Here is a 26,191-nt window from a genome sequence, read left to right on the forward strand (position 1 = left end):
CTTATCTAGCATTAACTTCAGTGTTTTGAAAGACTAATATGCAGATGTCGAAACTCTTCATTCAAAGGAGTAATAACTGATCTTTTATTCCAAACCTACATTAGCCTTGAGCCCCTTATTGCAAAGCCCTGCTACCTGTGGTGTTCTACAGAGATCAGTGGCTAGGTCTGTTAGTGATTTGTAAAAATCTCATTGTCTGAGAATGCAGAAGGTATGGCTAGTGAGCTTCTAAATGACTCCAAACTAGTGGTGGAGTAGACAGGAAGGAAGATAGAAGATCTTGCCCAATTACTCAATGGGATGAGATGTGGCAGATAGTGTTTACTTTGCATCATGAGGTATTGCATTCTTTGGTACAAACCAGGGTGGGACCTTCCTTAATTTAAAGGGGGGCCATGGACTGTTGGAGAACAGATACCTAGGGGTTGTAATTTGTCTCCTTTTTCCCCATGGAGATGGGGTGGTTGAGCATGTTTGCCTCTGCTCACTCTTGAGTATGAGTTCAGTCACATTGAGGTTATATGGGAGGTTAGTGATTCCTCTTTGGGAATACAGTGCAGTCCTTGGTCATCTTTTTATAGGAAGTCTATTATGTTGGAGAGGGTTCAGAAGATTTACTAGGATGTTTGAGTAGAAGACCTGTGTTAGAGGTTGGATAGGTTGGAACTTGCTTGACTAGCATGTAGGAGGTTGAGGGGTGACCTTTTATGAAGTCAAGGATAATGAATGGCAGATGTCTTTTTTCTAGTGGGTGACTTTAAGGCGAGCGCGGGCAGTTTTAAGGTGAGAGATTTTTAAAGACAGGCAATTTTTCTTTGCTTGTGTGAAATTTCATTTCAGGAAGTGGTGGATGTAGGTGTTATGTTTGAAACAGTTGGTGGGGGGGGGAGAAATACATGAGGTTTGGATAACTATGGGGCCATGCACTGGCATGTAAGGTTCTGCCTTGAATAGACCTGCACATGTTCTCTTCCCCCCCCCACCACTTATTGTCATCCACAAACCTGGCTCGAGTAAATTCACTCCCCTTGTTCCCCTCACCAGTCTGAGATGCTGTAAATTTTGGATGCTGTCTGGGTTCTTGTAGCATTGTGCTATTTTGAGGATGTTGGCCTGTATGCTTCCTTTATCAAGTTCATTGTATTAGCTTAGCCCATCCCCTCTTACTAATACTGTCTCTCTCGCTCCAACACAAGTTTCTTCAGCATTAATGCAGGAGAATGCATGTTTCCAAACATATGCAAACCAATATCATATCGACTGTTTCCTGTTTCTATCCTGATTGGTTAACAATTCAAAATAGTCCAGTCTCCTCATAAGTCATGTTGACGTTGCTTGATAATATCAATGTCCTGCTTATAGTAGACTAACATTTTGCCAAGACTGCTTTGTTGGGTCACTTCAAGCATGTTGCTATGGGTCTGGAGTTACGTGTAGGCCAGACCAGTGAAAGCTGGTGTATTTTCCCTCCAGAACATGGAATCTGTTGGATTTTCCCCAGTGTGCTTCATGGTTCACCACACTTCCATGAGAGAACACGAAATGGAATGATAGGTCTATCTGGCAATGTCAAACTGTTCCCAGCCCCTCTCTTCAAAGGCTGAAATGCCTTGAGCTACTGCAGTCCGTAACAGAGGAACCTGTCAGGACTGTGACCCAGTGACAGGGAAAGAATGCCAGTTGAATCTGTGGTGAGCCTTCAAGGGTGTTTCACTAGTATTTCATCCAGTGGGCTGTTTTGTCTTCAATAGAGCTGAGCTTGAATGTTGGAGCTAACTATCTTGTCAGAAGGATGCAGATTCCACTTTGGGCAGTTTGAGTGGGTAAATGTATCATTAAGTATGAAGTGAATAAATGAGTTAACCCAGTTTTATTGCAAATAGGAGGAAATTTCTGATGGAGAAATTGAAGATCTAGATGTCTGCTTTCACCCTCCGTTGAGGGTAAGCATGCGCTCTACCAGATGTAGGCAGCAAATACTATCGTGAGGATTGGAGTGCAGGAGCAGGGTGAGAGCCGACCTGGAGTATCATGTGGTTTTAGTCTCTTTATCCAAGGAAGGTTGGTCACTCTATAATGGAAGTGCGATGAGGGTTTAACAGAATAATTCCTGGGTGGGTAAGACTGCTATACAAGATGACACTTCAGTGGTGAGCACTCGCCTGTAATTTATTGCCCTGTAGAAAACTGAAATCTCAATCTGCATGAAGGGTAGAAATAAAAACACTGCTCCTGACAGTTCTGGACCTGCCTGTCAGAGGCCAGATGTGGGATAACACTGCAGGGGCAATTCTTCCCCCCAAAACAGGTCAGCCTATGGAACTTGCTGCTACAGGAAACTTGAAACATTTACATATCTGAAGAGGGGCAGCTGTTTCAATCCCAAAAAAACTGAAGCATCAAGGCAGACAGGGCTGTCAATCAAACCGGATCCAAGGGCCAATCTCCTCACACTGGCCTCTGTAGGTGGACAGAGCTTTGGGGAGTTGGTGACTTGAGTTGCTTTGTAGCATTTGACCTGCTCCTGTCACCACAATATTACAAAGATGTGGGTATACCTTTCCAGAGTTAGAAAGCAGCACCCAAGTGTACTCAAATGGTAGCAATGTAACACCAGGTCAAACCACTCCATTTCATTGGTGGAGACCAAATTCTAATTTGGCCATTGAGTTTAAATTATACCCAAAACATATCAGACGAAGATTTGAATTGAGTAATTGGGAATCTTAAAAGCCAATTACACTCCAGAGCATTGGATTATAAGGTGAGGGGAAAATTGAACAGTTGAGATCTGCCATGTCCTAGCATGTAAGACTGCTTGAAAATATTGAAGTCTCTTTTCGATCAGTAACCTGTTACACATTCCTAACAAGGAGAAAACATGGGAAAACCTGAAGACAGGAACCTACAGCTGTCTGGTTTTGAGAAGTGTTCTGTAAACTTTAATTGGGAGTTCTATCAGACTAGTATTATAGAAGACCAGGTTAGAGAAAAATTCTAAATAGTGGCTAATTCTCATTTGAAGAAATAAAGTTAATTTTTAATTTAAATACTTCCTGGCCACTTGATTTCTGCACAGGGCGAATCTTGTTTTCCTGTCTTTAAATTGGAGGGTTTACCCCTTGTCATAGCTAGTCTAGTTCCTGTTTCTAGTAATGGTAATACCAGGGTATGAGTGGATGTAGTGATAGCAACCTCTTGAATGTGAAGGAGTGCTGTTAGAATCTCAGGTTAGAAAATGACTAACCTAAGCTTGTGGCACAGTTACCTGCCAGCCTCTGATGCCAGATTTCAGTAGAGTTTTAACCCCTCAGTGCACACCATGAATGTCGTTATCTGGCAGGAAGCTCTCTGGCTCGATACAGACACATGAAGCAGATTAATTTCTATTGCTTTTAAGGTGTGTGCTGTTGCTAACTATTGAGTCACCATCACTGGTTCTGATCTCTTTACCTTCCCCCACACGCTCTCCTTGTTTTACAGAATTGGATGAGTCAACTGATTTAATGGAGACCACATCTTCTGACACTTCCCAGTCAGCTGATCAGCCCAGTGTCATTGCTGACACACCCACCCAACTATTGATGTAAGTACCAAAGTTCTTTTGTCAAAGAACAAAAACAAACTTTCCAGCCCAGGAGCAGGCCCTTCAGCTCTCCAAGCCTGACCTGATCCAAATCTACTGTCTAAACCCAATTCCTAAGCATCTGTATCCCTCTGTTCCTCACTGACTTGTGCATCTGTCCAGATTCACTTTGAATGAATCTACTGTGCCTGCCTCTACCACCTCTGGCAATACATTCCAGATTCCCACCACACTGAAGTACTTGCTGTGTGTATCCCCCTTAAACTTTCCACCTCTCACCTTGAGTGTGACCTCTCGTTATTGAATCCTTCACCCTGGGGAAGAAAGCTTGTCTCTATCCACCCTGTCTATACCCTTCATGAATTTGTAAACCTCAATCAGGTCCCCCCCTCAATCTCCTTTTTTTTTTAGTGAAAATGAACCTAACCTACTCAACCTCTCTTCATAGCAAGCACCTTCCATCCCAGACAACATCCTCGTAAACCTTCTCTGCACCTCTCCAAATCATCCACATCCTTTTGCTAATGTGGCGACCAGAACTGTACACAGTATTCTAAATGTGGCCGAACCAATGTCTTGTACAATTTTAACATGACTTGCCAGCTCTTATACTCAATACCCCCATCCAATGAAGGCAAACATACCATATGCTGCCTTGACCACTCTATCCACCTGTGCAGCAACATTCAGGGTACAATGGGCCTGCACTCTCAGATCTCTCTGCCCATCAACCTTTCCCAAGGCTGCTTATCAAGTACTTTCAGATGTCTTTATCAAAACTTGCTTGCCTGATCTATTAAGTGAATATTGGCATCTGGTGGTTGTGGCCTTCTGGATAAATCTTCATAAGACAGTAGGCCATTGGCTCCTTGGCAGACGTGATGAGCTGAATGGCCTCTGCTTGACTTTTGTATCTGGTCGGAGTCTAGTCTGCCACTTGATCATCCTTGCCCCTCTCTCCTGTCTCTTCCCATGTAAGCCGAGATTTCCTGACTGAAGCCTTGAGTATGTATCCTGAAGCATCTTGGACAGCCCTACAACCCTGAGATAAAGAATTCTGCAGGTTCAGTGCTTGGGTATTCTTCCCCCTCTGGTGTAAGTGGGTGATCTCCTCCAATCTGAGCTTATACCATAGTCATTGTTTGCCACCCATTTAAAATCCTCTTCAAAACCTTCCCTATCAGGTTTGATTTCTGGCTGGATTGCTGGGCCTATTTCAGAGGGCCTTAAGGTGGCAAGTGTCAGATTCTAACCCCTTCAGGATGGGAACTGTGCTGACCTCGCCTGGCTGGTCTGGTGCACATGGGGGAGCCAGGTGCACTGTTCCAGTGAATGAGTGCATCAAATCAAATGGGGCAAGAGGAATGGCCTTCCAACCAATGGTTGGTTGTCTTCCATTAACTCAAATTCTACTTTTTTATTCCCAAAGTAGACAGTAGGTGCCAGAGTAGACCATTCTGCCCTTCGAGCCTGCACCACCATTCATTATAATCATGGCTAATCATCCTTAATCAGTATCCTGTTCCTGCCTTATCTCCATAACCCTTGATTCCACTATCCTTGAGAGCTCTATCCAACTCCTTCTTAAACAAATCCATAGACTGGGCCTCCACTGCCCTCTGGGGCAGAGCATTCCACACAGCCACCACTCTCTGGGTGAAGAAGTTTCTCCTCATCTGTTATAAATGGCCTACCCCTTTATTTTTAAACTGTGCCCCTTGTTTTGGGACTCTCCCATCAGCAGAAACATGCTTCCTGCCTCCAGAGTGTCCAATCCTTGAAGTGGGATGGATCACTGACTCCAGGGAATTCCAGCAGAACGGTGGGCATCGCTGGAGCAGTGTTTCCAGAAGTGATGACTGCTCCATGATAGCAGTTAGAGGATGGACACTAGATCTCAGCCGGAACAGAATGGATTTCCATGGAAACGATGGGTAGTTGATGATGCAACTGGAGGGTCTCATGATTAAAATGATGAATTTTGAGAGAATCTGATTTGGGAAGTACTTCCTGCATCATGCTTGCCAAGAGATGGGATGAGAATGAGAAGTGCATGCTTTTCTATCCCATACTTCATGGGATTTGTTGAGCTCTGAGCATTCTTTCCACTGGAGAGTGGTGGGGAGCTAGTCTTTACATGTGTCGTCTACACATGGAGACTCCTACAATGCTGGACGGGGGGTTCAAAATTCACTCCATTGTGAAACCTGATGGTTCAGTAAAGATTGACAAGGCTGTTGCCAGGGTTGGAGGGTTTTAGCACCAGGGAGAGGCTGAACAGGCTGGGGCTGATTTCCCTGGAGAGTTGGAGGCTGAGGGCTGACCTTTATAGAGGTTTATAAAATCAAGGGGCATGGATAGGATAAATAGGCAAGTCTCTTCCCTGGAGTCCAAAACTAGAGGGTGTAGGTTTAGGGTGAGAGGGGCAAGAACTAACAGATGACTTTTTCCTCAAAGGGAGGTCCATGTATGGAATGAGCTGCCAGAGGAAGCTGGGGATGCTGGTACGTTTTTATAGCCTTTAAAGCATCTGGATGGGTATGTGAATAGGAAGAGTTTACAGGGATTATGGGCCAAGGGCTGGATTTGGGTGGCATGGTGACTCAGTGATTAGCACTGCCACAGTGCCAGGGAGATGGGTTTGATTCCAGCCTTGGGGAGACTGTGCAAACTCATGCCCATGTTTGTGGGTTTCCTCCAGGTGCTGTGGTTTCTTCCACAATCCAAAGACATGCAGGTTAGTGTGAATTGGCTGTATGAAACTACCCAGTATTCAGGGATGTCTGGGTTAGGTGTATTAGTCAGGGGTAATTGTGAAGTAGGGGGAATGGGTCTGGATGGATTACTCTTTTGAGGGTCAGTGTGGATTTGTTGGGTTGAAGGGCCTACTTTCTCACAGGGATTTGAATCCTAATGTAACCAGATTGGTTTCAGATATCTGGTTGGCATGGGCATGTAGGACCAAAATGCTTGTTTCTGTGCTGGACATCTGACTATTGCCAAGTCAAGCTGGTGATTGGCTTTGAGGAGAACTTTTCAATTCAAAACAGTGCTGTGTTTGATGGTTTCTGTCTCTAAAGGCTTGGGCAGCTGTGAAAAGTTGGGATTTCACCAGGAACTTCCAGCAATGGGAATGAGTTGGTCATCTGGGGGTTAAAAGGAAGCAGGCAAATATTTCACCCTTGAAAATGGAGTTAAATTTAATATCACCAAGGAGTATTGAAACTGCTTTCAAAGGGAACAAGTCCTACCCCACACTAGGCTGTTTGCACTGATAAGGGTTCAGGTCTAGACTTGACAAATGGCTTTCCCCTCAGTAATGAGGTCAGATTAGCTGAAGCCAATGGAATCAGCAGGAGGGTCTAGTGCTATGGAAGTGACAGAACTGTCTAGCATTATGGACTAGGCCAGACCACTCAGAACATCCTTCAGCAGGCAGTCCAGTCCATCAAGGTGTAGATGATAAGGCAAGCATTCAGTCTTTCTCAGGGTTGGGGTGTTGAGGACTAGAGGGCTCCAGTTTAAGGTGAGGGGGAAGAATAAGGGAACTAGAGGAGGAACTGTTTTAGCAGGGGTACACATGGGATGAGCTGCCAGCAGAAGTGGTGGAGGTGGGTACACTAACACTTAAAAGGCATTTGGACAAATACATGGAGAGTGAAGGATATGGGGGGAGTGCTTGGACATCGTTGGCATGGACCAGGTTGGGCCACAGCCCCTGTCTCTATGCTGTGGCACTCTGTCACTGTACTACACTTGTAGTAATCACTTCAAAAGTTGTCAATCTCCATCTTGGCTTAAAACATGAAGTTGTTTTTCAGTAATGGTGAATCACAGCTTGTAACCAAATAATTCTAGGCTTTTTGAAACCATTAAATCACTCTAATAACCCAGAACTCTCAACAGCTCCAAATTCAAGTTTGAGGGGTCACCAATATGCAACCCTTTGTTCTTGCAGGACATGGGTGAACCTGATGAACAAAACCATGCTTATTCTGCACTTTAGTGGGATTTGAGTGCATGTCTGAGCCTTACCATGGTAGTGATCTGATTAAAGACCAAGGCAATCTGTGCATTGAGCCAGGACATGAGTCAGAAATGTCCCTCTCCTATTTACAAAGGAGGGAACACTTATTGCTGGGGAACTGTCTGCATGCTGAGTTTCAAGAGTCTAAGACTGAGGAGCTATTAATGCTTTTAGCAGACAGGTATGTGAATCTCTAGGGTATGATGAGATGTACCCTGGGCCACAATCTCATTGGTAGAGGCAAGAAACTGCAGGTGCTGGAATCCAAAGTCAACGGGCAGGAAGAGCACAGCAAGCCAGGCAGTGTCAGGAAGTATGGGCAGCACAGTGGTTAGCACTGCTACCTCACTGCCAGAGACCTGGGTTCAATTCCCATCCTGGGTGACTCTGGAGTTTGCATGTTCTCCCCATGTCTGCGTGGATTTCCTCCAGTTTCCTCCCACAGTCCAAAAAAGTGCAGGTTGTGAACTGACCATGCTAAATTGCCCCGAGTGTTAGGGGTAAATGTAGGGGAATGGGTCTGGGTGGGTTGTGTTTTGGTGGGTTGGTGTGGACTTGTTGGGATGAAGGGCCTGTTTCCACACTAAGTAATCTAATCTGAAGTCTGATGTTGCAACTCATTACCCCCACATGAGCAGAGATCTTGCTGTCCATGTTCTCTGACACAGCAGGATAGGCAACACTAGTTCCAGATTGACTACATGGAGAGCCTGAACTCAATGGAACAGTGATAGATCGTATCACAGATAGCACGTTTACAGAGTTGGTCACAGCACCACTCAGGGTTACACTGAAATGGAGTTAGTCACCAGGAAGTCTCAAGTGCATCAAGAGTGGGGGGTGCTGGAAAAAGCACAGGTTAGACAGAGCAGAAAGTGTTCTGCTTTGGTGGGTTGGTGTGGACTTGTTGGGATGAAGGGCCTGTTTCCACACTAAGTAATCTAATCTGAAGTCTGATGTTGCAACGCATTACCCCCACATGAGCAGAGATCTTGCTGTCCATGCTCTGACACAGCAGGATAGGCAACACTAGTCTCAGTGGTATAGAAATTGCTGGAAAATTTGGGATCCGATTAATCAACACACAGGCAGGAATTGATCCAAACAGTCAGTGAAAATTTGCCGGAAGCAGATCCTGTCTAGGCAAAAGTGAGGACTGGAGATCAGTTGAAGGGTGTGGGGTGCTGGAAAAGCACAGCAGGTCAAGCAGCATCTGAGGAACAGGAGAATAAATGTTTCAGCCCAAAATGTCAACACTTTCTGCTCTGTCTAACCTGTGCTTTTTCCAGCACCCCCCACTCTTGATGCACTTGAGACTTCCTGGTGACTAACTCCATTTCAGTGTAACCCTGAGTGGTGCTGTGACCAACTCTGTAAACGTGCTATCTGTGATACGATCTATCACTGCTCCATTGAGTTCAGGCTCTCCATGTAGTCAATCTGGAGCTGCCATTAAACATGCCCCATCAGTCACCAGTGTCCCAGAGTTTTGCAAAGTGCAGCAGGAGCATTTCATGGGGCTGAGCTCAGCTGCCAGTTTGAACCTGATCAAGTACCATCGGTCCAGGAACTCATTGAATGAAATGTCCATTTTGTTGCAAACAAGATTTCTAAAACTTACAAGGATGAAAGTACCTTATAATCCATCTCCCTTCAGATGCTATTCAATCTTTACACCGGGTTCCTGATCTTTCAGGCCTACACTAGTCCTATCACCTCCAGGGGTCTCCAGATGCAACTCTGAGCCAATTCAGCTACTGGTTCAGTAGCTTCTGCTACTGTTTGCACCTAAGTTCACTTTGCTGTGCTGCTGCTGTTCCTGATGTAGAGGCCTCCTCACCTGTCTGAGTCTGGAACCAGGAACCATTCCTGAATAGTGGACAGCAAGCTGGCTGTGGTTAGCACTATTGCCTCACAGCACTAGGGACCCAGGTTAGATTCCAGCCTCGGGGTGACTGTGCAAACTCAATGTGTTGGTTTCCTCCCACAGTCCACAGGGTGAATTGGCTGTGCTAAATTGCCCCATAGTGTTCAGGGATGTGTAGGTTGGTGCACTAGTCAGGGGTAAATGTAGACGAATGGGTCTGGGTGGGTCCCTCCTTGGTCAGTGGACTTGTTGGGCTGAAGGGCCTGTTTCCCCACAGTAGGGAGTTCTGAGGGGAGAATTTGAGACTGAGGGATTTCTTTAGTCAGGATTCTTAGACATTGTTTCTGTTCCCAGGAATGGTGGAACCTGCCACTGACATCAATCCATTTCCACACAGCAGATACTGTAGAGAAGTGACTGATCGAAGTGATTGGAGCAGATTGGTTATAATTCCAGTCAGGTGTGGTGCTGGCAAAGCACAGCAGGTCAAGACCTTTTCCAGCACCACACTCTTGACTCTAATCTCTAGCATCTGCAGTCCTTGCCTGGATATATTGTAACCACTAGACAGCCTGGATCTAAACTTGGGCCTGATTTAACTTTAACTGTTCCAAGTCATTACTGTACATGAGCCTGTCAAGTACTTTAAGAAAAAAGTCAAGCTTTGCTTTCAGCAAGTTTGTGTTAGCAAGTCTTGAGTCACCAGATTCACCTCTTTTCTGCACTATAGCTTTAGAAAGTGGGAAAATCTTCCCTTGTTCCAGATTCAACTGGAAAATCACCTGTTCTTTAACAAGGAATTCTACCAATTGGTGAATTTGCCATAAGCTGAGACTGAAAACTAACTCAGTTCAACTTGCTGTCCAGACCTTATTGTAAGTCTTGTTTTCTACCCCACCCCCCCACCGATGAGATTAATTCTACATTGTTCCGACTGGTTGATGCCCAGCCAGAATACCACGGCCCTGTCGCTTGTGTTTTAGGTTCTGTACTGTTCATGGTACTGGAGCAGGATTGTTCCTACTAACAATGTTTGAATTTTGTATTTCAGCAGCAGCAGATGGTCTGAACTAGAGCCGACTGTGCCAGTAACTCGGACTGTGCCGAAGTAAGTCTCAATCCAACTGCCTGGCGTTTAGTCTAACTTCCAATCAAACTGTGCTCTTGGAGAAATTGTATGCTTGCTGCCTGAACCTTTGTCAAGGGACTAGTAACATCCAGGTGAAAAATGATTGTTGAATTTCCTGTCTACTAACACATAAAATGCATTGCTGTCAACTCCTTAAATTCCTTTTCTGAAGAACTGGTCACTACTTGAATTTCTAGTCTTCTATAGCTTTGAGACTGGACAACTGCATGTGTTGTACCTGAGCTCCATCCAGGGAGAGGTTTAAATCACTGTAGCTGGTATTCCACTCAACCAGGGTTGTAAGACACGATCTCTGATACAAATGAGAAGTGGCTTTCAAGTGTCCCTGGTGCAGCTGAAAGATATTTGTTTAGCTCTAACTAACTTGCCAGGACATTACAAATGGAAGGGGGAAGCCAACATTGAGGGACTGGTCTGGAGGGAATGTCTTATGAGGAAAGACTGAGATTTGGGTCGTCTCATTGTCAAGAAGACTAAGGGGATTTGATAGAGACATACAAGATAGGATTAGGTAGGGTAGACTGCAAGACTTCATCCTAGGGTGTCAGCATGTATGAGGGGACATAACTACAAATTGAGGGGTGATAGGTTTAAGACAGATGTCAGAGGCAGGTTCTTTACTCAGAGTGGTAAGGGTGTGGAATGTCCTACCTGCCAATGTAGTCAACTCAGCCACATTAGGGAGGTTTAAACAATCCTTGGATAAGCACATGGATGATTTTGGGATAGTGTCAGGGGACGAGCTGAGAATAGTTCACAAGTCAGCACAACATTGAGGGCTGAGGGCCCTGTTCTGTGCTGTATTGTTCTACGAAAGGTTGACTGGTTAGACAGTGTACTGGTCAATTCATGTCTGAGCTAACTGCCAAAGTTTCCTTGGAATATAACCTGAGCAGATTGTGGAGTATTGTGCCAGCATTTATTCTCCTTCCCAATTGCAAATAGTGGTTGAGCCCAGAGTGGGGGCCTGGAGCAACATCTAACCTAGGCCATAAGAAGGCAACTTCCTTCTCTTAAGGACATGGTGGCTCAGTGGTTAGCACTACTAGCTGTGTAGAAGGGTTTGACTACAGTCTCTAGCAAACCGGCGTCTGTGTGGGTTTCCTCCCACAATCCAACTATGTGCAGGTTTGGCCATGCTAAATTGCCTATGGCATTGGGGGGGGGGTGGTGGTGTGGGTGTAGGTTAATGCATTCATCAGGGATAATTGGTTTGGAAGGGTTACTCTTCAGAGGGTCAGTGTTGGCTTGCAGGGCCAAAGGGCCTGTTTCCACACTACAGGGGTTCTATGAACACTCCATTCTGTGGGTGAGGTGAGTTGGCCATGCTAAACTGCCCAGTGTTCAGGGTTAGGTGCATGAGTCAGGGTAAGTGTAGAGTAAGGAATGGGTCTGGGTGGGTTATTCTTCAGAAGGTCAGTGTGGACTTGTTGGGCTGAAGGGCCTGTTTTCACACTGCAGGGATTCTGATTGTCAATCAGAGGTTTTGCTGACTCACCACAGATTCAGTCATGAGATTCAGTTCCAGATGGAACTGTTCCTAATGGAACCGAATCCAGGTACACCAAAAGCTCATCGCGGTCTCCATGAAGGTCTAGCAATAACACGACTAGGCTGTCATATCCAAGTGCAGATACATCAGTGCCAGCAAAGAATGGGGGATGAAATGGAACTCCACATTGCAAGCCCTTTAAGGGAAGGATCTCTGCCTCTCCTGCTTGGACTATCCATGACCTCAGACATAAAGATGAATAATTGCACTGAAGTGCCCTATTGGCCATCCAATTCGAGCCCAGTTAAGGATGGGTAACATTTGCTGGCTTTGTAATATCTGCTACCAATTCCGAAATGTCCAGTCACTAACCAACTAAAAGCGAACCTTTATGTTGGCCTTGCCACAGGGTTCAGGGGTACAAGAATCTTATTGCAGTTGTGTAATGCCTTCCTGAAAGCTCGCATTAACTCTACAGGTTTAAGGCCCCACTGCAAAGGGAAGAATTGCAATAGAAGTTGACCAGATTAGGATCATTCTGACCTTGGCTGAATGAAGGGGCTTCACCTGAGAATGAGGTGGTAGCAATGCTGGCTTTACTCTGAGCTGCCAACTGGATGAGTAAGGTTCTTGGTTGTGTAGATGAGCAGAGATCTCCCTATCCCATGCACATTGATTCCCTGAAAGCTGCCACCCAGGTTGGCAGGGGATGTTAAGACATGCAGCATGTCAGCTTTTATTGGTAAAAGGCTGGCGTTTCAGAGCCACAAGGTCCTGATGCAGCTGTATAAAACTGTGGCTGCATGTAGGAGTATTACATAGTTCTGGTCACTGCATTTATAGGAAGGATGTGGTATTGGAAAGGGTGCAGAGGAGATTGACTAGGATGTTACCTGGTATGGAGGGAAGGTCTCATGAGGAAAGGCTGAGGGACTTGAAGCTGCTTTTGTTCAAGGTTGAGAGGTGACTTCTCTGTATAAGGTCAGAGGGTTAGATAGGGTGGACAGAGCTCTTCTCACTGGGTAGTGATAGCTAGCATGAGGTGACATAGCTTTAAATTGAGGGGTGATAGGACAGATGTCAGGTAGTTTGTTTACTTGTAGGGGGCATGGAAAGCCTTGCCTGCAACATAGAGTCCAACTTCAAGGGCATTTAAACGGTCATTCCATAAACATGGATGAGAATGGAATAGTGTAGTTTTAGATGGACTTCAGATTGGTCAGCACTTCACATTGAGCCAGAGGGCCTGTACTCTGCTGTAATGTTCTGTTTGGAGTGGAACCAATCCATGAAGGTGCCAGCCCCTTCAAGCCTCTGAAGATAGTGGAATTACTGGGGGTATGAGATTCAGGGATGCACAGGAATGAAGAGTTAAGGATCAAGTGTGATCAGTTGTGATCCTGTTGAATAGTGGAGCCGGCTTGAAAGGATGGAGGGTTCTTGCTCCATGGTTATGCAGCACGGGGAGATGACCAGTCAGGGCAACAAATCCACCCCATCTTCAGGGGAGAAAGGTCAATCCAAAACTAGCTGCCAAGCTATGTAAAGGCTTGTCTAGCTTGTCAGATCCTGTTATGGAGGCATAGCCAACAATGTGGTGTACCCAGGTATTGAGTTGCTAACACAGCCATGACCCCTATCACCACTCTTGGGGCAAAGACAGCACTTGGGAATGAGATTAACCCATTCCCCTCTGAGTAATGCACCTAACACTATGGGCAATGTCGCATAGCCAAGTCTCCCTAACCTGCACATCTTTGGACTGTGGGAGGAAACCGACACAATGTACAAACTCCTCCAGTCACCCAAGGCTGGGATAGAGCCCAAGTCCCTGGTGCTGAGGCTGCCATGCTAACCACTGAGCCACAGTGCCATCCCTCCCAGGTCACCCACAATTCTGACTGACTGGGAATTGGTCAAATCTCCACAGTTCAGGAGGAGGCCTTTTCTGCTCACCAAGTTCTCACCAACACTCCCTGCATCTGATTTGACCCAGGCCCCTATGTGTCCCCAGAGCAGCTGGGGTTATAGTGTCAAGAATCCTCTGTGGAAACAGGCCCTTCAGCCCAAAGTCTCCAACAACCTTCAATATCTCACCCAAACCTGCTCCCCATTACTCTACACTTTCCCCCAACCACTGTACCTAACCTACACATCCCTGAACGCTATGGGAAATTTAGCACAACCACTTTACCCTAACCTGTACATCGTTGGACTATAGGAGGAAACCCATGCAGACAGTTACCTGAGGCTGGCATGAACCTGGGTCCCTGGCACTAGGGTAACAGTGCTAACCACTGAGCCTGCTTAACACTGCTTCACCGCACCAGGGACCCCAGTTGGATTCCAATCTCAAGAAATTGGGGAGTTTGCATCTTCTGTCTATGGCTTTCCCCCTCCCCAACTGTCCAAGATGTGCAGGTAAGGTGGATTAGCCAATTGGGAAATGCAGGGTTACAGGGACAAGATGGGTCTGGGAATGCTCTTTGGAGGGACATTGTAGAATTTAAATGAAATGGGAATCTTCCACCCCAGTGTGATTCAGACTCCACCCTCTCACTGGGCTGGATTAGCTGTGCTGATAGTGCTGTTAAGGCAGTGTTAGGTTTTATTGGTAGAGGGATTGAGTTCTGGAACAGCAATATCATGCTGCAACTATGCAATACACTAGTGTAGTCACACTTGGAATATTGTGTACAGTTCTGGTCGCCCCATTACAGGAAGGATATGGAAGCATTGGAAAAGGTGCCAAAGAGATTTACCAGGATGTTGCCTGGTCTGGAGGGAAGCTTTTGAGAAGGCTGAGGGACTTGGCCTTCTCTCCAATGAGAAGAGACCAAGAGGGGATTTAAGAGACCTACAAGGTCAGGATTAGATAGTGGACAATTTTTTTGTAGGATGATAACATCTTATATGAGGAGGCATAACTACAAATTGAGGGATGATTTAAGACAGATGTCAGAGGCAGGTTCTTTACGCAGAGTGGTAAGGGTGTGGAAGGCCCTGCTTGCTTAGCCTGCATAGTCAACTTAGCCACATTAGGGAGATTTGAACAGTCCTTAGATAAGCACATGGATGTTGGGATAGTGTAGGGGAGAGGCTTAGATTAGTTCACAGGTTGATGCAATCAAGGGCCAAAGGGCCTGTTCTGTGCTGTATTATTCTGTTGTGTCCAGGAATGTATAGAACATTGTTTTGTGAGGCAAATCTACCTAACTTTCTCCACCTTGGACTGGTGGGAAACCTGCAGCACCCAGCAGAAACACATTCTCCAAACCAATGCAAACATGCCATCCCCAGCCATGTAAAGCTAGCATTGAACCCAGGTCCCTGGCACCTGAGGCTGCAGTACCAGCCATATAGCTCACTGACTTTAAAAATTCTGGGAAAGTCCTATCAGTGAAGATGCCAGTGTTGGACTGGGATGGACAAGGTCTAAGTTGCATTTGAAAGGACCAGCTTTTGGAGTGCTATTGCTTGTCAGGTGAAGTTCTGCCAGTGAAAATCTCCAAGCTTGTCCAACAGGTTTGCTTTGACTATAACCTGGTGCCAAATACCCAAAAAATGAGCTGCCTGTGGGTGGGCCTGCAGGTTTATTGACAATACAAAGAGCAGAGCTGTGGATAGTGTATACAAGGCTGTTGAAGGATGAGTAGGCTATAGACCAGTTGTAGATGTGGCTGGGAACCAACAGATGGGGTTTAATCCAGTTAAATGTGGCATGCTGCAGTTCTGGAGAGAATTCTTTAATAGAATCCCTACAGTGTGGAAACAGGCCCTTCGGTCCATCAAGTCCCCAGACTAGTGCATCCCACCCAAACCCATTCCCCTACACATTACATTTGCACCTAACCTGCGCATCCCTGAACACTCAGGGTGGATTGGCCATGCTAAATTACCCAAACCTCCACCTCTGTCTGCATAGGTCTCCTCCCACTATCCAATGTGTAAACTCCAGTCTCCCTAACTCTGGAATCAAACCAGAGTCCCTGGTGCCATGAGGTAGTAGTGCTAGCCACTGCCCTAACAATCCAATGTCAGGGAAAGTATGCAGTTAATGGCAGGACTCTGAACAGCATTGATGTAGAGGGATCTTGGTTCAAGTCTGCACTCCCTGAAAGTGGCCCTATATGGATAGGGTGGTAGCACATGCTTGCCTTTGGGAATGGAGTACAAATCACGATTCCATGTTGCAACTTTGTAAATCTCCAGTTAGGCCACAGGACAGTGTTCCATTCCATGTTTCAGGAAGGATTTGGAGGGGATGCAGAAGAGGCTTACTGGGATGCTACCTGGGTTGGAGGATGAGCTACAAGGAGAAGCTCAAAACTTAGCTTGGTTTCTGCTGAGCAAGTCTTAGTCAAGCTTATAAAATGGACATGTGTTGATAGAGCAAAGAAAACATACTCCCCAGGAATAGGTCCTTTGGCCCTCCAAGCCTGAGCCAATCCAAATCTAAGGTCTGAACCTATCGCCCAATTTCTAAGCATCTGTATCTCTACTCCCCACCTACTCATGCATCTGTCCAGACCCATTTTAAATGAACCTACTGTGCCTGCCTCTACCGCTTCTGGTAATGCATTCCATACACCCACCACCCTCTGAAGTACTTGCTGTGTGTATCCCCCTTAAACTTTCCACCTCTCACCTTGAAAGTGTGACCTCTTGTTGAATCCTTCACCCTGGGGGGGGAAAGCTTCTCTATCCACCCTGTCTATACCCTTGATTTTGTAAGCCACAATCAGGTCCCCTCTCAATGTCCTATTTTCTAGGCTTGAAGATTTGTAGCTTGGGTGCTCGTTGTGGTTCTGCTCGCCGAGCTGGGAATTTGTGTTGCAGACTTTTTGTCCCCTGTCTAGGTGCCATCCTCAGTGCTTGGGAGCCTCCTGTGAAGCGCTGCTGTGATCTTTCCTCCGGCATTTATAGCAGCTAGCCATTTATAGAAGCACTTCACAGGAGGCTCCCAAGCACTGAGGATGTCACCTAGACATGGGACGAAACATCCTATTTTCTGATGAAAACAATCCTAACCTAATCAACCCCTTTTCATAGCTAGCACTCCCCATCCCAGGCAACATCCTCCTAAACCTTCCCTGCACCCCCTCCAAAGTGTCCACATACTTTTGGTAACCAGAACCTTACACTGCATTCTAAATGCAGCTGAACCAATGTCTTGTACAATGTTAACATGACTTGTCAGCTCTTGTACTCAATACCCTGTCTGAAGGCAAGCATACTATATGCCTCCTTGACCACTCTATCCACCTGTGCAGCAACCTTCAGGGTACAATGGGCCTGCACTCCCAGGTCTCTCTGCTCAGCAGAATCTCTGGATAGTCCGAATCTGTTAGAATATCTATGCTGGGGGGGGGGTGAAGAAATGAGATTTAAGGTGGTGGGAGGGGGGTCAGGGTCAGGAGATGGGAGGGCTGGCTTTTATTGCCAGGGTGGTGGAGGCAGACAGTAAGTGGCTGCTTTTAAAGAGGCAGATGGATATGGATCAAGGGCTGGGCAGAAGGGATTGGTTTCAGGTCCAATAGTGTTTGCACTGGCCAAAGCACCCTCCTCCCCTGCTGCAGTTCATTAAGAATGTATGCGCTCACTGTTTTGTCGTCGATGGCTTTGTCAGGGTGGAGAGAGTGGTGGTATTGCTGGAGCTTGAACTCTGGTCTGGGGACCCAGGCTTGAATTCTAGTGTGGCAGATTGGTAGGATTTGAGTTGAGTAAGCAGTGAAATTAAGACTTGGATGACCATGAATGTCCTGACAACTGTCAGGATGACCCATCTCATTCACTGCTGGCCTTGCCTAGTCAGGCCTGCATGTGAATTCAGGCCCACAGCAACATGGCTGACTCTTCCTCACTGCCCTCTGGACAATGAGGGATGGGTACAAAGTGGTGTCCAACCAGCAATGCCTTACCCTGTGAATGAATTGAGATAATGGGAGTCCAATGTACAACATGGAAACAGACCCCTTCAGTACAGCCTGTCCATGCCAACCAGATATCCAATCCAATGTAACCTCACCTGCCAGCACCCAGCCCATATCCTGCCAACCCTTCCTATTCATATACCCATCCAGATGCCTCTTAAATGTTGTAATTGTACCAGCCTCCACCACTTCCTCTGGCAGCTCATTCCATATACAGTCCTCTGAAAGCATTGCCCCATAGGTCTCTTTTATATCTTCCCCTCTCACCCTTAATCTATGCCTCTAGTTCTGCACCCCCTCACCCCAAGGAAATCTTGCCTATTTACCCTATCCAAGTTCAGATTTTATAAACCTCTATAAGGTCACCCCTCAGCCTCTGCTCCAGGGAAAACAGCCCTAGCCTATTCAGCCTCCCCCTTAGCTCAAATCCTCCAACCCTGGCAACATCCTTTTCTGCACCCTTCCAAGTTTCACATCTTTCTGATGGGAAGGAGACCAGATTGGTTAGGCCACTGTTGGAATATTGTGCACAATGTCCTGTACAGCTGCAACATGACCTCCCAACTCCGGGAAAACAGCCCTAGCCTATTCAGCCTCCCCCTATAGCTCAAATCCTCCAACCCTGGCAACATCCTTTTCTGCACCCTTCCAAGTTTCACAACATCTTTCTGATAGGAAGGAGACCAGATTGGTTAGGCCACTGTTGGAATATTGTGCACAATGTCCTGTACAGCTGCAACATGACCTCCCAACTCCTGTACTCAATACTCTGACCAATGAAGGAAAGCATAGCAAATGCTGCCTTCACTATCCTATCTGCCTGCGACTCCACTTTCAAGGAGCTATGAACCTTCACTAAGGTCAGCAACATTCCCCAGGACCTGACCATGAAGTGTATAAGACCTGCTCTGATTTGTTTTCCCAAAATGCAGCACCTCTCACTTGTATAAATTAATCTCCATCTGCCACTTCTCAGCCCATTGGCCCATCTGATCAAGATCCTGTTGTAATCTGAGGTAACCTTCTTCACTGTCCACTACACCTTTCATTTTTTGTGTAATCCTCAAACTTACTAATGATACCTGTCCTGTTCAAATCCAAATCATTTATATAAATGACAAAGCAGTGAACCCAGCACTGATTGTTGTGGAACTGCTGGTCACAGGCCTCCAGTTCGAGATTTCCCCACATGGAGCCATGCTGACTATTCCTAATCGGTCATTGCCTTTCCAAATACAAGGAACTCCTTTCCCTCATGATTCCCTCCAACAATGTGCCCATCACTGACATCAGCCTCACCAGTGTATAGTTCTTGGCTTGTCCTTACTGCCCTCAAACAGTGGCACCAGATTTGCCAATCTCTAGTCTTCTGGCACCTCACCTGTGACTATCTATGATACAAATATCTCCAGAGGCCCAGCAATTGCTTCCCAGAGTTCTAGGATCTACCTGATCAGTTTTGAGGATTTAGTCACTTCTGGGACATCCAGAACCACTAACTGAATGTAACTTCAGGTTGTCCTAATCTATTACCCCATACTCCTCATCCATCTCCTTCACAGTAAACACTGCACAATTCTCTTCTGGTATCTCCAGTGGTCCCACTCACAGGACCCCCTCAGCAAGGCAGCCTATTCTCCCCCTAGTTACCCTTGTTTATTCTTAACATTTTATAAAAACTGTTTGGATTCTCCTTCATTCTATTTATCAAAGCTATCGCATGTCCCCTTTTTGCCCTTCGGATTTCCCTCTTAATTACTCCTACTCCCTTCCTAATCTTCTAAAGATCCACTCGATCTATCCTGTCTCTACCTGACATGCTGTTTGCTTTCTCTTGACCATATCGTCAATTTCTCTAGTCGAGCATTCTCAATACCTACCAGCATTTCCTTTCACCTTGACAGTCTGTATATTCCTGTAGTCATTCCTGAAGGCTTCCCATTTTCCAGCCCTCTCTTTACCTGCAAACATGTGCCCCCAATCAGCTTTTGAAAGTTCTTGCCTAATACCATCAAAATTGGCCTTCCTCCAATCTAGAACTTCAACTTTTAGATCTGGTCTATCCTTTTTTCGCTATTTTTGGAACGAATAGAATTATGGTCGCTGGCCCCAAAGAGCTCTCCCACTGACACCTCAGTCACCTGCCCTGCCTTATTTCCCAAGAGTAGGTCGTTTTGCACCTCCTCTAGTAGGTACATCCACACTGAATCAGAAAATTCTTGTACACACTTAACAAATTCCTCTCCATCTAAACCTTTAACACTGATAGTCCCAGTCTGTTGGGAAAGTTTAAAATCCTCTATCATAACCACTCTATTCTTAGATATCTGAAATCTCCTTACAAATTGGTTTCTCCAATTCCTGCTGACTAGGGGGTCTATAATACAATCCCAATAATGCAATCATCCCTTTTGTATTTCAGTTCCACCCCAAATAACTTCCCTGGATGTATTTCCAGGAATATCCTCCTTCAGCACAGCTGTAATACCTTGTCAAAACCACCACTCCCCCTCCTCTCTTGCCTCCCTTTCTATCCTTCCTGTAGCATTAGTATCCTGGAACATTAAGCTGCCAGTCCTGCCCATCCCTGAGCCATGTTTCTGTAATTGCTATGATATCCCAGTCCCATGTTCCTAACCAAGCCCTGAGTTCATCTGCCTTCCCTGGTAGGCCTCTAATTATTTCAATGCAAGTCAGCCTGTTCTAGATTGTTCCTGCCTGCCTTGATGGAGCTGCTCCTTTTCCCAACTGTACCAGTCTCAAACTGATCTCTCCTCACTATTACCATGGTTTCCTGCCCCATTCCCAGTTGGAAGCTGATCCAGTGACAAGGTGAATTGAATTCTGACCTACCACCTTAGTGTAGGATCCCAGGCAAGGTCAGGACCACAGGAACCTTAGTGTGTTTGTGCACTAATCCCTTAAGTTGTCAAGAGGTGAATGAAGTGGTTATACGAATTAGTTGAGGCATGGAGGTTTAGAGCAGGGAGGATACAGAAACAATCTAAAATGTTTAGATCATAGCTGGAATCCTGTTGTTCTGGAATCCACATTAGGGGTTGTGCTCATACTTGAGGAATATACATTTACCAGAATATTGCCTGGACTGGAAATTCAGTTGAGATTTGACCCAATGGGTGTTTTTTCCTGGAAGCTGAGGGGACTGGTTTATAAAACAGGGCATTGAGAAGGACCTTGATGGATGATTTATAATCGGGTATGGTTTTAAGGTCCAGGACTGAAATGGAGATGACAACTTTGCCCCCACATGGGACTCTGGAACAGAGTGCCTGTAGGGGTGAGGCTGAAATCCTCCACACTAAAGTAGATACATGAATGCCAAGGTCTACAAGGCAATGGCCAAGTGCTGGGAGATGGGGTTAGAATACTGAGGTGGATGCTCTGACCAGTCTGTTTGGGTTATCTGATGGAAAGAGATGGCTGCTCAGCCTATGATCTCTATCCTGATGTCCAGTTATTTTGGTTATGCTGAATTTGCACATAGAAAGACCAACTCTGTAGCATCCGTCTGGCAATCATAAGGACATGCTTTGGGAAGAGTCTGCACTTTCACTCAGAATGGTGATTGCTCTGCATGTGGACACTTCCCCTGAGAATCTAATACCTGAAACTGCCAGGCTTGATTTTAGATTTCAACCTACTTTTTTATTCTGTTAAAGCTTGCTTGTTCTGAACATAGCTGCAAATTGAACTTCGGAAAACGCTTTGTTCAAGGAAGTGCCAACAGAAGACTAAAATGAAATGGCTTAATTTATTATTAACTGCTCTCCATAGCAACAAATCTACCAAACCTGTTTGAGTAGCAGCAATGCATTCTTGTGTGGTGTCCTGATGCAGCTTTTCAAGATGTCGACTGGTGACAATCTTTTGGATAAGGTTTTGGACATACCAACACATCTAGACATTGTTTTGTTGCTCCCTTCAGATGGTTCCCTATGACATTCTGGACACCAATGAGCACAGAAGAGAAGGAACTGGCTAAGATCGCTCAGTTACAAAAGGAGACAGCAGCGCACATAAAGCGAAACCAAAGGATGATGGTCCATGCACTCGCTGGACGAGGTAAACTGACTGACCAGGTCAGGATGGGTTAGACAGTCAGCTCCAAAGGCCCTTTGCTCAATCTGTGCTGACCTACCCATTCTAATCACACATGACCTGTAGCCCTGAATGATGATTCAAAGCATGAATCAAGTCATACCAGACTTAATGTTAAGATCTAATAGCAACTGTACAGAAGAAAAATGTTAATGCCATAATACCTCAAGGTGAGGGGGTGAAGCGCTAGAAAGCCGGTTAGTGCAAAAAGGTCAGACTTTTGTGTTGACCATGTCAGCTTTACAATGACCTGTTTCTTCAGCACTAAGATGTGCTGGTTTGTTTTTACCACTGCTGTAGATCAATGACTGCAGATCATGGAAACCAGATTCTGGATCAGTGGTGCTGGAAAAGCACAGCAGTTCAGGCAGCATCCGAGGAGCAGGAAAATCCATGTTTCAGGCAAAAGCCCTTATTCAGGAATGCAGGCAGAGAGCCTGAATAGTAGAGAGATAAGGGGGTGGGGAGAAAGTAGCCAAGAGTACAATAGGTGAGTGGGGGAGGGGATCAAGGTGATGGATCGGGGGAGGCTGGAGTGGATAGGTGGAAAAGATAGGCAGGTAGGACAAGTCATGGGGACGGTGCTGAGCTGGAAGTTTGGAACTGGGGTAAGGTGGGGAAGGGGAAATGAGGAAACTGGTGAAGTCCACATTGATGCCCTGGGGTTGAAGTGTTCCAAGGCAGATGAGGTGTTCTTCCTCCAGGCATCTGGTGAGGGAGCGGTGGTGAAGGAGGCCCAGGACTTCTATGTCCTCTGCAGAGTGGGAAGGGGAGTTGAAATGTTGGGCCACAGGGGCGGTGTAGTTGATTGGTGTGGGTATCCTGGAGATGTTCCCTAAAGTGCTCTGCTAGGAGGCGTCCAGTCTCTCCAATGTAGAGGAGACCACATCGGGAGCAATGGATACAATAAATGATATTGGTGTATGCGCAGGTAAAACTTTGTATGTGGAAGGCTCCTTTGAGGCCTTGGATGGAGGTGTGGGTGCAGGTTTTGCAGTTCTGGCAGGGGAAGGTGCCAGGATGAGGGTGGGTTGTAGGGGGGCATGGACCTGACCAGGTAGTCACGGAGGGAATGGTCTTTGTGGAAGGCGGAGAGGGGTGGGGAAGGAAATATATCCCTGGTGGTGGGGTCTGTTTGGAGGTGGCGGAAATGTCGGTGGATGATCTGGTTTGTGAAGGTTGGGTGGAAGGTGAGCACCAGGGGCATTCTGTCCTTGTTATGGTTGGTGGGGTCGGGTCTGGGGACAGGTGTGGGATGTGGACGAGATGGGTTGGAGGGCATCTTTAACCACATGGGAAGGGAAATTGCGGTCTCTAAAGAAGGAGGCCATCTGGTGTTCTGTGGTGGAACCGCTCCTCCTGGGAGCAGATACAGCAGAGGAATTTGGAATATGGGATGTCATTTTTGCAGGAGGTAGGGTGGGAAGAGGTGTAATCCAGGTAGCTGTGGGAGTCGGTGGCTTTGTTTTTAAAAAAAAAGTCAGTGTCAAGTTGGTTGTCATTAATGGAGATGGAGAGGTCCAGGAAGGGGAGGGAGGTGTCAGATGGTCCAGGTAAATTTAAGGGCAGGATGGAATGTGTTGAAGTTGAACTGCTCAACCTCCTCACGGGAGCACGAGGTGGCGCCAATGCAGTCATCAATGTAGCTGAGGAGGAGGTGGGGAGTGGTGCCGGTGTAATTACGGAAGATGGACTGTTCTATGTTGCCAACAAAAGACAGGCATAGCTGGGGCCCATACATCTGCCCATGGCTACCCCTTTGGTCTGGAGGAAGTGGGAGGATTTGAAGGAGAAATTAAGGGAGTTCAGCCAAATGAGTCAGTGGAAGGGTACTGTTAGGGCTGTCAGGAGAGGAAGAAATGGAGGGCTTGGAGGCCCTGGTCATGGCAGATGGAGGTGTAGAGGATTGGATATCCATGGTGAAGATGAGGTGTTGAGGGCTGGGGAAACGGGAGTCTTGGAGGGTGTGGGTGGTTTCTCGAACGTATGTGGGGAGTTCCTGGAGTAGGGAATAGGACAGTGTCAAGGTAGGTAGAGATGAGTTCAGTGGGGCAGGAGCATGCTGAGACAATGGGTCGGCCAGGGTGGTCAGGCTTGTGGATCTTGGGAAGGAGGTAGAACCGGGCAGTGCGGAGTTCCTGGACTATGAGGTTGGAAGCTGTGGGTGGGAAGTCAACTCTTGTTTCTCTTTCCACAGATCAGCCAGGTTTTTATTTCAGATCTCCAGTATTCACGTTATTTCAGATTTGTCTGACTGAGGCAGAATTTTGTCCTTGAACAGTGTTTGGAATCCCAGTTGAACAACACAGCAGATGGGGTGCCAGACTCAACCACATTCAAAAGGCAGTAGCTCCAGAAGAACAACTCATAAATGTATCAGCTTGGACTGAACTCCTGAATGACTCCGGGTTGGAAACAAACCCACTGTCATGTGAGGAGAAAGTGAGGACTGCAGACACTGGAGATCAGAGCTGAAAATGTGTTGCTGGAAAAGCGCAGCAGGTCAGGCAGCATCCAAGGAGCAGGTGAATCGACGTTACGGGCATGAGCCCTTCTTCAGGGCTTATGAAGAATGGCTCATGCCCGAAACATCGACTCTGGATGACAGTGGGGTATGTAGGGGGGGGGTGTCAATGCAGGTGAGTGGCATTGGTGGGGGTTGAAGTGGTAAACATGACAGTTGGGGGTGGAAGTCACTGAGCACATGACCTCAGTGAGGGGCAGAAGTGATGTCACGTGTGGTGCATGAGGAATTAAGGGGTGGAAGTGGCTGTGGGAGCAGAAGTGACATCAATCAGCGTGGGGATGGTGGCTGCACAAGCCACATGGCTAATGGTGTCCGAATAGTTCCAGAAGCTGGGGGGAATCTACTGGCATGTTTGAGTGCTGGTTATGGAGGTGAGTAGATAAGTTTGTTGTACTTAGTTTTTGATGTTTGAGATGGTATTGAAATACTGTGGAGACTGAACTCTCCTGAGAATGTAGTACAGAAGGGGTCCTTTGCAGTTCTGTGTGGCTCTCAGCTGAGGCAGGGCTGACTGTAGCAGTGTTTAATGAAGCTGGAAACCAAGGGGTTTGGTGAGAGCCACAGGGCTGTAGACACTAACTCAGTCACTTCAAAGTGAGCAGTTGCTGGAAGTCTGCTATTGCAACTTTAGCATATTTTCCTTGCCTACCTTTTTACCAATGTGGTTATTGAGAACCAGAACAAGAGGTCCACTCTCCAAGGAGATGGGTAATTCTTTAACTCTTACAGATAGTGTACAACATGGGGGGGCGGAAATGTTAGCTCAATCACTTTCTCCAGGGGGATCCAACATTTAGGGTTTGGGGGGGGGGGGGGATATGGGCCAGGTGCTGACAGGTGGTACGAGTTTGCTTGCATTGGGTTATCTGGTCAGCATAGACAAATTGGACCAAAGGGTTTGTTTCTGGGCTGTCCATCTCCAGCCCTTAAACTGGGTAAGTGGGAGAGGGTGGTGAGTGTCCTGGAACAGGAATTAAATTGAAGTGATTTAAGGCAATGGAATGTTGTCCACCTAAAAGGTGGATCAGACCACAACGGTGCGTGCGCGCAAGTCTAAAAGTTGGGGGGAAAAAATCCTGTGAAATTTAAACAGGATGCATAGCCTCAGAATGAAGGGGTGCAATGTGAAGACTGAAATGGGGAATTTGAGGGTTGAGTCTTAGATGTCATTGTTAGAGAGCTGTGGGGTGTAGACCCTCTTGTGGATATAAGGCTGCAATAGGTAAATTGTTGACCAGGGGAATGAAGGGTTATACAGCACAGCTCCTTTTGGCCCATTGTTGCGCTGACCTGTGAAACCAATCCGAAGCCCACCTAACCTACCCTAATCCATTCTTGTCCACATGCCTATCCAATGACCATTTGGTTGAGTTTTAGATGTCATTGTTAGAGAGCTGTGGGGTGAAGACCCTCTTGTGGATATAAGGCTGCAATAGGTAAATTGTTGACGAGGGGAATGAAGGGTTATACAGCACAGGTCCTTTTGGCCC

The 26,191-nt window shown here is 46.5% G+C and overlaps 1 protein-coding gene across 1 annotated transcript in view; it reads left to right on the top strand.

Moving 5' to 3' along the window:
* The window catches only part of LOC122543500 (targeting protein for Xklp2-like), a 47,313-nt gene that overhangs the window by 9,248 nt on the left and 11,874 nt on the right, over positions 1 to 26,191 (top strand). Inside the window, exons 2-4 of the mRNA XM_043682256.1 lie at positions 3,484 to 3,586; positions 10,532 to 10,588; positions 22,002 to 22,138. Coding sequence (XP_043538191.1) covers positions 3,507 to 3,586; positions 10,532 to 10,588; positions 22,002 to 22,138 — 274 coding nt within the window. The 5' untranslated portion in view covers positions 3,484 to 3,506. The remainder of the gene's footprint in view (positions 1 to 3,483; positions 3,587 to 10,531; positions 10,589 to 22,001; positions 22,139 to 26,191) is intronic.

This window comes from Chiloscyllium plagiosum, chromosome 44 (genome assembly GCF_004010195.1).
Source record: "Chiloscyllium plagiosum isolate BGI_BamShark_2017 chromosome 44, ASM401019v2, whole genome shotgun sequence".
NCBI classification, from domain to species: Eukaryota; Metazoa; Chordata; class Chondrichthyes; order Orectolobiformes; family Hemiscylliidae; genus Chiloscyllium; species Chiloscyllium plagiosum.